Below are 11,953 nucleotides of genomic sequence, written 5' to 3'. Positions count from 1 at the left end.
GCGCTCCTCTCTTGATTTAGAGTCCCGCGCGGTCGGTGGGTCAATTGCGCAGCCTGGAGAAGGAAGCACGTGGGGCAACTGGAACGTAGCCCACACACCTCAACAGGTAGGGACGCTCCCCTGTTCAGACAGGGAAGGTGTAATTGGGACAGAGAAAGGAGGAGGAGGGAGGCAGAGGGACCAAGACAGAAGACAGAAGGACAACGGAGCGGGGGCAGAAGGACACACAACAGGACAGAGAGAGGACAGGAAAGACAGAGGAAGAGGCACAAGGGTGCAAAGACAAGGACCCAAGTAAGGGCTAGAGGCTGATTGAAGGATAGTAAGACCCAGGGTAGGAGAGGGTCTGATGGATGGGTTGGTGCTTGGTGGGGAGCACCAAGTATGCCACAGTCTACCTTCTGAGTCGTGAAGGTCCCTAGGCACACCACCCCCTTTACTCCTCCTCCCCGCTACCAGTAAAATCAGCTGTTGCTCCTCTGTCCATGTCCTGCCTGGGGACTCAGGAATGGCTGTCTCTGAACCTGCTGAACCCCCTGGAACTAACACACCGCCCCAGGAAGCTGGGAGATTGGGTCCTGGTGTGCCAGGTTTCTGCTGCCTACCGCTTCTGACAGCTGCCCTCTGCCTTTCCCAGGCCCAGGAGTTACCATGTGGCGATGTCCACTGAGGCTGCTGCTGTTGCTGCTGCTGTCTGCTGACCTGGTGGTCCAGGGCACCCGGCGCGGTCGGCGCGGTCGGAGCCGCCGAGATCTAGCACCGGGTCTGCACCTGCGGGGCATTCGGGATGCCGGCGGTCGGTACTGCGAAAAACAGGACCTGTGTTGCCGAGGTCGCGCCGACGACTGCGCCCTACCCTACCTGGGAGCTACCTGTTACTGTGATCTCTTCTGCAACCGTACTGTCTCTGACTGCTGCCCTGACTTCTGGGACTTCTGCCTCGGGGTGCCACCTCCTTTCCCCCCGATCCAAGGTGGGCACCAAGTTGGCCAGGAGGGTGGGTCACTGTGTCAACTCCCAAGTTCAGGAGCAAGACTGGTGCATTGACATTTCTAGGGGAGGTTTAGAATCAGGGAATGAGACCCTACCCCACTCCTTGCCCCTTCAGACTACTTGAATCTCTCCAGTAAGACTGGGAGAGAGAAAAGCCTTGGTCAGTGAGGTTGTTAAGTGGACTAGGGGAAGAGCAGCCTTTTGCCCTTTCTCCCAGTCTTGTCTCCATTCCGGACATGGAAGGTGCTGGCCCCGCCTGCTGACTCACCACCAGGTTGATAAAGCACACAAGGTTAGTCAGGGTCATCTGCCTTTACTCAAGGTCTTCTGACCCAAAGCTCACTCACTGCTCACTGATCCCCCTGAGAGGGGGATCAAGTCTGTTCATCCCTCCAGCCCTCTCCTCATGCACTTGCCTCTCTGTCCAATAATACACTTGAAATCCTTTCCACAATTCAATGGTTTTGGGGGGCTGGGTGACAACATATCTGGGTTATTACCCCCAAATGCTATACTGTTTTAGGGGAGTTGCCTACCTTCTCTGGGCCTTCACTTCCCCATCTGAAGTCATTTAAATGGTGACTAGTATCCAACTGAAACAAGAGGTATCCAAGTTGGAGTCACTGATGAGCTTCCCAGTTAGCAGTTGGTGGTGCAAGAGAGAGTTCAAGTGGTACTTTGAGTGATAGCTGACTGGGACTGACAAGGGATGTAGTAACTGAGATGGCCATGGGAGGTGGCTGACCTGACCCTCTAAGGACCTGGTCACCCACTTTTCTTTTCTTCCCCGCACCAGGATGTATGCATGAGGGTCGCGTCTATCCAGTTTGGGGAACATACTGGAACAACTGTAACCGTTGGTGAGTATTTGGGGCATGGGAGGGGGCTTGCTGGTAGGCCTTGTGACCCACACACTTGTTTCAAATTCTGCCTCTGTCATTTACTTGCTATGGAGCCAGTCCTTTTTATTCCTTTGAGCCTCAGTTTCCTCATCTGTAACATGAGCATTTCAACACTGAACATGTCCACATTGTGTAACAACATTCCCCAGAAGTGGTCAGCCATGGCCTTAGGTTACGTCCCTGAGCTAAGAGTCATTCCTTGCCCCTCCCAGCCTTTACTGCTGTCTAATGAGAGTCGGAGAGGGGGGCGCCAGGAAGGAAACCTCTGGCTTCAGCATTCACTGCCCTAGGCCGGATGAGGGTCAGGGATGACTGAACTGGCAGCTGGCCAGCCTGCGCACAGGGACTTCCCTGGAATGTGGTCCCTTCCTCCCTCCCCTTGGAGACCAGGCCAGGCCTGGCAGTAGGAGAAAGGGCCCTTGGTTGCCCCCCATCCTCAACTCAACTCTAGGCCTGAGCTGGAAAGTGGAGAAGTGGTACACAGGAACCCTTGAATGCCATCGTGGGAATACTGGAGTGCCCCTTCTTCCCCAGCCCCCACTCCAGTCCCTGAGAGGCCCTGGGGAGAAGGAAACTTTTTGGAATGGAATGTGCATAAGCCCTTTCCATTGCCTCACTGGGGTGAGGGGTGCTTGGGTCACTGAGAGTGTGGGGACTTGTGCATTTCAGTACGTGTCTGGGTGAGAGAACGCATGGCAGGACTGTGAGTGCCTGCATGAACTCTGCTGGCCTCTGGATACCAAAGGGTTAACGCCCAGGTCCCACTTAGGTCCTTGGGCCTGACTTCAGAGGCCCCCCTCTGGAATGCTGGGACCTGTTGCCACCAGCCTTGTGTAGACCTGCTTGGGCAGCCCTAGGACAGAGGAGGTGGTGGCAGGAAAAAACTGACCAGCCCACCGCCCCACTGGGACAGCCTGGTGTAACTGTGTCCTTGTATATTTATGTCTGAGGGGGGGTGTGGAGGAGTGTCTGTGGGTCTTTGAGGATGTGTGGGTCCCCAGGGATATTGGATAAGAGCTGCTGCCCCACCCAATACAGGGGGAAAGGGAGGGCAAGGAGAGACCTCCCTGCCTCAAAGACAGACCCTCCTCTATCTCTCCCTGAAAGTGTCCCTCCCGGCTCCTGGGATGGAAAGCCCTGCCCTACAAGAGTCTTGGTTTCCCTTGAGGCTCCTTAAAAGGCAACAGTGGAGGTGGGGAGCCTCAGGCGGCTTGGAAGAATGCAGTTTAGCATCTTGTAATAGCAGAGTTAAGAGCTCATAAAAGCATTGTAGAATTCCTAGAATTCAACTGTTCAGTTGACAGCTATTTATTGAAGACCTACTGTGTGTTACCTCAGGAGACACAGCCAGGACACAACAGACACAATCCCTGAGCTTGTGGAACTACTGGACCTTCTTGTCTAGTGGACAAATAACCACACCCACAAAGAAATAGATCATTATAACTTGTAGTTGCCTAAGTTGAAACTAACTCTGTGGCAACTGGTGTTCCAGCCAAGAAAACCCTATAGAATAGTTCTGCATTGTAACACAGAGGGTTGCCTTGAGTCAGAATCTACTTGATGACAATGTGTTACAAGGGAAAAGAGTGTGGAGAAGGCAAAAGACATATGTGCTAACCCCAGGGAGATGAATCCAAGAGTCCAGGTAGAGAGAACAGGAGCAGCCGGGAGGTAGGGCTGGTATGGGCCACATCCTAGAGGCCACATAAGCTGTGCTGAGAATTTCTTTGGTCCCCTGGGAAGCCACTGAGAGATCACATGATCTGATTTACTTGTTCAAAGATCTCTCTGGCTTCAGGGTAGGTAGGGAATGGATGGCAGGGTGTCTAGGGTGGGGACCAGGGGGCAGTGGAAGGTCCCGTTAGGAGGCCATTGCTGGTGCCCAGGTGAAATGTGATGGAAACAGCAGTGGAGTGGTGACAGGCAGAGGGATTCAAGAGTCTGCCATCCACAGGCCTCACTGATGGACTGGATACGTAGGCGGGGAGCACCAAGACCACTCGGAATTTTGGTGGATAACGTGCTATCTATCTTCTCAGTTGAAGAATGCTGGAGAAGGAGCAAGTTTGGGGAAGGTAGATTTGGTCATTTTGTTTGCGATGTCATTCACATACCCAGAGGAGCTATCAGGAGGACAATTAGATAAAAGACTAAAACTCAAGAGAAGTGGAGGATTTGGAGGTTTTTGTAACGAGAATAGTAGTCAAAGATAATTCTCTAGGCCGTAAAATGGCCAGGTCCTGCCTGTGCACCATGTTCTACGAACCTCATTTCACCCTGGAAAGGAGCGTTCTTCCCATTGCTGTCGAGTGGATTCCAACTCAGAGTAACCCCGTAGGACACAGTGGAACTGCCGCACAGGGTTTCCAAGGCTGTGATCTTTACGTAAGCAGACCGTCACATCTTTCTCTTGTGGCGTGGCCGATGCATTCACACCGACAGCCTTTTGGTTGGCAGCCAAGTGCTTTAGCCACTGTGTCACTAGGACTCTGTGGTAATTCCTATCCTCATTTTACAGATGAGGACACTGAGGCAGAGAGAGTTTAAAGAACTTGACTGAGGTCACAGAACTTGTCAGCTGGGATTGGAACCCTCAGTCATTCATTCATTCAACAAATATATATTGGGGACCTATTATGTGCTGACTCCTGGTCTGGCACTGTAGGATAAGTACTGGGCTGGCTGTTAACCACAAGGTAGGTGGCTTGAACCTACCAGCTGCTCCTTGGAAACCCTATACAGGGTTGTTATGAGTCAGAACCAACTTGATGGCACTTAACAACAACATTATGCACTAGGATTCTCTGGGTGGTGTGAACGGTTAAATTGATCAACTGCTGAACGAAAGGTTGGGGGTTCAAGTCTACTTAGAGACACTGGGGAAGAAAGGCCTAGCAATTTACTCAGGAAAAATCAGTCATTGAAAACCCTGTGAAACACAATTCTACTCGACACGCATAAGGACGCTAAGAGTCAGAATCAACTCAACGGCAACTTTTTTTTTTCTTTTTTTACTAAATCTTCCAGTTGCTCCTTGGAAACCTTAAACAGGGTTACTATGAGTCGGAACCAACTTGATGGCACTAAACAACAGTAGGTTCTGCTTGAAATCCTGGTGTGGCGCTGTAGGATAACCACCAGGCTGTTAACTGAAAGGTCAGTGGTTCAAACCTACCAGCCACTCCTCAGAAACCCTAAACAAGGTCACTGTGAGTTGAAATCTACTCAATGGTGCTTAGTAACAACAGATTCTGTTTAAGAGCCCTGGTGGTGCAGCAGTTAAGCGCTTATTTCCAAACCAAAAGGTTAGTGGTCCCAAGCCACCAGCCACTCTGTAGAAGAAAGATGTGGCAATTTGCTTCTGTGAAGAATTGCAGCCTTGGAAACCCTACGGGGGCCGTTCGGCTCCGGCTGTCTTAGAGGATGTCTCTGAACTGACTCGATAACAATGATTTGTTTGGTGTGTGTATTTATTTTTGTTTGGAGTTAGGGTGGTTAGGCTTTGTTTTCCTAGGCACTAAATCTACAAAAAAATACCTGTCCTCAAAGAATTTAAAGCCTATGGGGAAACAAGTATAAACAATATGTTGTTGTTAAGTGCCATTGAGTTGGTTCCGACCCATAGTGACCCTGTATAGGGTTTCCAAAGAGTGGCTGTGAGCTTGAACTGCCAAACTTGCAGTTCAAAGTGACCTTCCAGTCCAGTGCATTAACCCACAGCACCATACCAGGACTCTGTTATAAACAATATAAATAACTAAATATATGATGTGTCAAGGAGTCCTGATAGGATAGTTTGTTATGCCTTGGGCTGCTAACCACAAGGTCAGCAGTTCAAGTCCATCAGTCACTCCTCAGGAGAAAGATGAGGATTTCTGCACTCGTAAAGATTTACAGCCTCAGAAACCCTATACAGGGTTGCTATGAGTTGGAATTGACTCAACAGTACACCACCACCACCATAGTCTATCAGATAGTGATATAAGGAGAAGAATAAAACAGGGAAGGGGGATAGTAGGTATGAGAGAGGTCAACGTTTAAGGCCAGGCCAGGCCTGTCTGAGAAGGCGACACTTGAAGGAGTAAGAGTGGGCCTTGGGGATATGAGAGGAAGAGCAGCTCAAAGGCTCTGGGGCAAGAGCATGGCGGTGTGTCAGAGGAACAACGCTAGGCCAATGTGGAGTCAGTGGCACTGCTGGAACCCAGATATACAGGATCTTGTCCATCATGGTAAGGACTTTGGCTCTTACTCTGCAGTGTGAAGCCAATGGAGATTTGGGGCAGAGGAGTGAGGTGATATGACTTAGGTTTAACAGGGCTGCTCTGCGTTAAAAATATACTGAAGGGGGGAGGGCAGGCAGGACTGAGGCAGAGGAGTGAGAAGGCTCCAGCAGTAATCTGGGTGAAAGGTGGGTAGACCGTGGCTGCAAGAAGGATGTGATGCGTGGCTCGGATTCTGGATGTGATCTGAAGGCAGAGCCAATCAGATTTGCTGATGGATTGGTTCAGCACATGAGAGAAAGAGAGGAGTCCAGGGTGACTCCAAGGTTTTTGCCTGAGCTCCAGAAAAGAGCTCTGGTAGCGTAATGGTTACAAATCGGGCTGCTAACCTAAAGGTTGCAGTTTAAAACTACCAGCCATTCCACAGGAGAAAGATGAGGCTTTCTGCTCCCATAAAGATTTGCAGCCTCAGAAACCCAGTGCAGGGTCACTCTGAGTCAGAACCAACTCCACAGTACTTAACAACAACCAGAAAGGATGGAGCTACCACTTTCTGAGGCTGCAGAAGAAGCTGACTGGGGAGGCAGAGGAGAAAGGAGTTCGGTTTGAGATGTGTTAAGTCTGACCTATTGTTAGACACCCACTGATGATGTTGAGTGTCAGTAAGATCCTTGGATCCAGAGTTCAGGAAGAGGTCTGAGCTGCAGATGGAACCTCGAGAATTGTCTGCATGCAGTTAACATTTAAAATCACAAGATTGGATGGAATCATCTAGGAATTCTAATCCAGATGCTGGTCCCAAACCCCAGGCCATCTTGACCTCTGAGGCTTCTTCCCTTCAGAGGGTCCCCAAGCCTCATTCACCCATTCTTCCCTTCTCTCATCAGCACCTGCCAGGAGAAAGGACAGTGGGAGTGTGACCAGGAGCCATGCCTGGTGGACCAAGACATGATCAATGCCATCAACCATGGTCACTATGGGTGAGAGAACCCTGGGAAGAACCCCAGCAGACATATGTGCGCACAGCATAGAAGACACATACCCACCCTCAGACTCTACTCATGAGTCTATGGGTGTCACAAACAGTTAAGCACTCAGCTACCAACCTAAAACTTGGTAGTTCAGACCCACCCAGTAGTGCCATGTCTGATTCTGAAAGGCTGTCTGATTCTGAAAGGCCATAGCCATGAAAACCTTGTGGGACCGTTCTATGACACATGTGGGATCACCAGGAGTTGGTTTGGTAACATTTAGCTAGCTGCATCTCTCCCACCCACATGCATGTACCCTAAGACCCTCACCCCTGCATGATTCATGACCCTCTTCCATCCTCTGTCCTTCAGGTGGAGGGCTGGGAACCACAGTGCCTTTTGGGGTATGACCCTGGATGAAGGCATTCACTATCGCCTGGGCACCATCCGCCCATCCTCCTCGGTCATGAACATGAATGAGATTCACGTGAGTCTACCCTGGCCCACAAGCCTGCCATCTCCCCACGGCCTGGGACCCCAGGCCCTTTCCTGGCATTTGTGTCCTGCATGTGATAAACAGTGCTGCACGATGAGCCGATGCTCGGATTCTGAGTTTTGTAGCTCCAGCATCAGTCCGTGCCTGGCTTCTCCAGCCTGGGAAAAATTCTGTTGGTCCCAGAATGACTGGGTCAGAGCTCAAGAGGCCAGGAGGTCATCTTGGTATTTTGGGAAGGGAGGGACAAATACTCCTCCAGTTCTGGCCAAAGCAGCAATTCTCAGAAATAAATGCTGACTCAGCAGAACCCCGGGGGAGAAGGGGGCTTCTAGAACATTCTGGAGGAAGAAATGGAACAGACTCTGAACAGCCAAAGGGTAGGAAGGGAGATTCAGCACTATAGGACTAGGACATGTGCCAGAGGGTCTTCTGTCCACCAGGCTTGAGCAGGGAGGAGGAGGAGATGGTTGGGAGTAGACCTTCCTGCAAAGGGACCTCAGTCCAAGGCTGGGGTGACAAGACTCAGCCTTGCCCTTACTCCCTCGGGCCTCTGGCTATTTTCTGCCTCCTGCTGTTTGCCTTGGCAGCATGCCTGGTCACGGGACCCTACTGCTTCTTCCCGCCCCTGCCCTTTGGGGCCTCAGCCTGAAGCCCAAGGTCCTGATGGGAAGAAGTATATGACAGATCAGAGAGGCAGAGGAGGAAAGAGGCAGGGGTTGGCAATGAAAAGAAAGACCAGGTGACTCTGGTCTGGCTACTTCCCTCTTCTTGGCCTCAGCTGACATTGTTGTAAATCGGGTCTAGTCACCGGAGTCCAGCTGGCACGGAGAGGTACTTGCTGGTACTTGGTTCTTCCACTTAAAGTAGCTGCAACCCCTCATCAGCAGGGGGACTCAAGATCGAACTGAAGAAGACCCAGGGCACTTGGTGGTCCACCAACACCAAGGGCCTCTGAGGAGCAGGCCAGGGCAGAAGCAGATGGATTGGTCTTTGCTTTGCAGACAGTGCTGGGCCCAGGGGAGGTGCTGCCCGTAGCCTTTGAGGCTTCTGAAAAGTGGCCCAGCTTGATCCATGAGCCACTTGACCAGGGGGATTGTGCAGGTTCCTGGGCCTTCTCCACTGCAGGTATGCCCAGGGCCAGGGGCTGGTGAGGTGGGAAGAGAGGGCCATGACCTGAGTCCCCAAACAGTTCCTCTACCTCCTCCAACAGCTGTGGCATCTGATCGAGTCTCAATTCATTCTCTGGGACACATGACGCCTGTCTTGTCACCCCAGAACCTGCTGTCCTGTGACACTCACAACCAACAGGGCTGCCGTGGTGGGCATCTAGATGGTGCTTGGTGGTTCCTCCGGCGTCGAGGGTGAGCAGCCAGGGGTGTGGGCAGGGCAGGTCTGAGGCGGGGACCCCGGAAACCATGTGGCAGGGTCTGGGCCATGCTACACTCTGCTCACTCTGCCCTTGCTCCCTCCTGCTGCCCCTCCAGGGTTGTATCTGACCTCTGCTACCCAGTCTCAGGCCATGAGCGGGACAAGGTGGGCCTGGAGCCCCGCTGCATGATGCATAGCCGGGCCATGGGTCGGGGCAAGCGCCAGGCCACTTCCCGCTGCCCCAACAGCCATGTCCATGGCAATGACATCTACCAGGTCACGCCTGTCTACCGCCTGGGCTCCAATGTAAGTCTGCCCTTGGGTGAGTGGTCAGAGGCAGGAGACAGATGGGAGTCAGCCATTGGTCCCTGAAGAATCCTCTTCTCCCTTTTTTCCCACCCTCTAGGAGAAGGAGATCATGAAGGAGCTGATGGAGAATGGCCCTGTTCAAGGTAACTACGTCACCCCTGTCTCCTTGTTCAAAGAGCCCTGGTGGCGCAGGGGGTTAACTGAAAGACCAGCGGTTCAAACCCACCAGCTGCACTGCAGGAGAAAGATGTTTCCATGAGATTTACAGCCTTGGAAACCCTATGGAGTAGTTCTACCCTGTCTTCTGGGGTCTCTGGGGATCAGAATCCACTCAGTGGTAATGCTACGTCTCCTTGTTCCTGAAGCTTATGCCTGTTTGAGACTGGTCTGTACAGTGTTGAGCAGCAAGTCCAGTGGGATTGGGTGTCAGGGAGGGCTATGTCCCCTCCCTGTAGTACAAGGAGACCCTGGGTTTGGGCATGCATCTCTAGATGTGGCAGTTGGTGCCTACACTGATGGGTGGAACGGGCTCTCCTTTGACCTCCACCCACAGCACTCATGGAGGTGCATGAGGACTTCTTCCTGTACCAGGGCGGTGTGTACAGCCACACACCAGTGAGCCACGGGCGGCCAGAGCAATACCGCAGGCACGGAACCCACTCGGTCAAGATCACAGGGTAAGAGGCTTGGTGGGCACAGGAGGCCTGAAGGAAGAAGCAGGGGGTTGCCCTGGCTATGAATCCTTCCAGTGTCTCTGCCAAACCAGGACTGCACTCTCCTTCAAAGAGGAGAAAACAAGGCTCAGAAGAAGTGGAGAATTTCCCTGGCCCACGCTGTTAGGGACCTTTGGAGGTTTTCTAGGGACTGTCTCTTCCTTAAGGAGCTCTGGTAACGTAGTGGTTACAAATTGGGCTGCTAACCTCAGGGTCAGCAGTTCGAAACTACCAGCTGTTCCTCGGGAGAAAGATGAGGCTTTCTGTTCCTGTAAAGATCTACAGCCTTGGAAACCCTGTACAGGGTCACTGTGAGTCAGAATTGACTCCACGGCACATAACCGCCACCACCGTCTCTTCCTTACATCCCCAAACCCACAGCGGTGGAGTTAATTCTGATTCACAGTGAGCCTACAGAACAGGACAGAACTGCCTCATAGGGTTTCCAAGGCTGTCACCTTTACAGAAGCCAAGTGCCACATCTTTCTCCTGCAGAGCCACTGGTTCAAATCACCAACTTTTTGGTTAGCGTGCGAGCAGTTTAACCACTGCGCTACCAAGGCTCCTTTATGCACTGAGATAAAAAATAAACCCCATGAAATACAGACAAGAGTTTGAGGGAAACTCAGTCTCTTCCCGTCTCAGCCCTTGTCCCAACTCTCCCTAACTCTGAGCAGCCTGGGTAGGACCCTCACCCAGCTCTCATTTTCCCCATCAGGCATAATGACAGATGGTAGACTGATTTCAGTTCTCCAACCAATGAAATGTATTTTGCAAGGGAAGTTTAGAAGCTGTAAATTAGCCATGCTTTCTGAGTGTCCTCCTTGTAATCTTGGTACCCATCCCTCTCTGGCTCCCAAAGTGAGGATGGAGAGCTGGGAATTGGTGGGCAGGCAAATAAATGTGTCAGGTCCCTGAGAACTGGCTCCCAGGGCATGGGTTCCTAGAAACCCCTCCCACTGCCTTCCCTCAACACTGGAGGGGTAAACCCACTACAGGTGTGAAGGTGGCGGGATGGGCAGAGAGGGACAGAGACTGCCCAAGATAGAAGAGTCTTACCCAAATTACTAAAGGCAACCAGGGCGGGATGGGGGAAGTCCAGACTCATGAGAGAGTTGAATCAGCCTCGCCCTGCTCTTCGCTACGCCCCCTGCAGGTGGGGAGAGGAGACTCTGCCAGATGGAAGGACGCTTAAGTACTGGGTGAGTCCCTCCGCTGTGCACCCTGTTCTCTCTTCTCCTCGCCCTCCTGGCATTCTTCTCACATCCTTTCCTCTTCTTCAGACGGCGGCAAACTCGTGGGGCCCAGCCTGGGGCGAAAGGGGTCACTTTCGCATCGTGCGCGGCGCCAACGAGTGTGATATCGAGAGCTTTGTGCTGGGCGTCTGGGGCCGCGTGGGCATGGAAGACATGGGCCATCACTAAGGCCTCCGGCACCACGCCGGGCCCGGCCTGGGGTCCCAGCTGTGGGGCAGCCGGCGGAAGACTTCCCGTGGGACGGAGGTGTGGGCGCAGGCGGACGCCATGGGCCTCATCTCGGCGCGCAGGTTCCGCTGACGCAGCGCCCGGCCTGGGAGCCGCGGGCAGGAGAGGCTGGTGGAGCCCCCAGACCTCCCAGCGGGGACAGAACAGGGCCTGGCCTGGGGACGACAGGGCCTACAGATACCAGGCCCCAGACGCCACCACCCAAGACCATTTAGGCCAGGACACCCTGGAGTCTCCAGCCCCACTATTCCACCCCACCCCACCCCACCCCACCCCGTTACTCATTCTCCAAAGATATTTATTTTCCTTTTCACTGTTTTAAAATAAAACCAAAGTATTGATAACTATAGTGCCTTTCAGCCTCTGGGAACGGAAAACCAAGCCTAAATTGGGGAAGCTGGCATGTGGTTAGCTAGCACACAGGATTGCCTGGTTGGCTGGGTAGGTGCACTAGAAAGCTGAGTGCTCCATTCTACCCTAATTGTCAGGGCCCA

The 11,953-nt window shown here is 52.5% G+C and overlaps 1 protein-coding gene across 2 annotated transcripts; it reads left to right on the top strand.

Annotated features, from left to right (window-relative positions):
- The first annotated feature begins 633 nt into the window (after positions 1 to 633).
- TINAGL1 (tubulointerstitial nephritis antigen-like 1) lies at positions 634 to 11,399 on the top strand. 2 transcript variants are annotated; one of them, XM_006862180.1, is made up of 11 exons: positions 634 to 973; positions 1,790 to 1,853; positions 7,006 to 7,098; positions 7,462 to 7,576; positions 8,587 to 8,710; positions 8,796 to 8,946; positions 9,070 to 9,259; positions 9,360 to 9,405; positions 9,816 to 9,939; positions 11,132 to 11,177; positions 11,259 to 11,399. In XM_006862180.1, exons 1-11 carry the CDS (start codon positions 652 to 654, stop codon positions 11,397 to 11,399), a joined length of 1,416 nt encoding a protein of 471 aa, XP_006862242.1. In that variant the 5' UTR covers positions 634 to 651. The 2 variants fall into 2 exon arrangements, with proteins under 2 accessions (XP_006862242.1, XP_006862243.1); XM_006862181.1 differs by lacking the exon at positions 7,006 to 7,098 and having other exon boundaries at positions 652 to 973.
- The last annotated feature ends 554 nt before the right edge of the window (positions 11,400 to 11,953 follow it).

Source organism: Chrysochloris asiatica, unplaced genomic scaffold (assembly GCF_000296735.1).
Source record: "Chrysochloris asiatica unplaced genomic scaffold, ChrAsi1.0 scaffold00047, whole genome shotgun sequence".
NCBI classification, from domain to species: Eukaryota; Metazoa; Chordata; class Mammalia; order Afrosoricida; family Chrysochloridae; genus Chrysochloris; species Chrysochloris asiatica.
The sequence above is the reverse complement of the archived record's forward strand: the minus strand, read 5'-3'. Positions and strand labels throughout refer to the sequence as shown.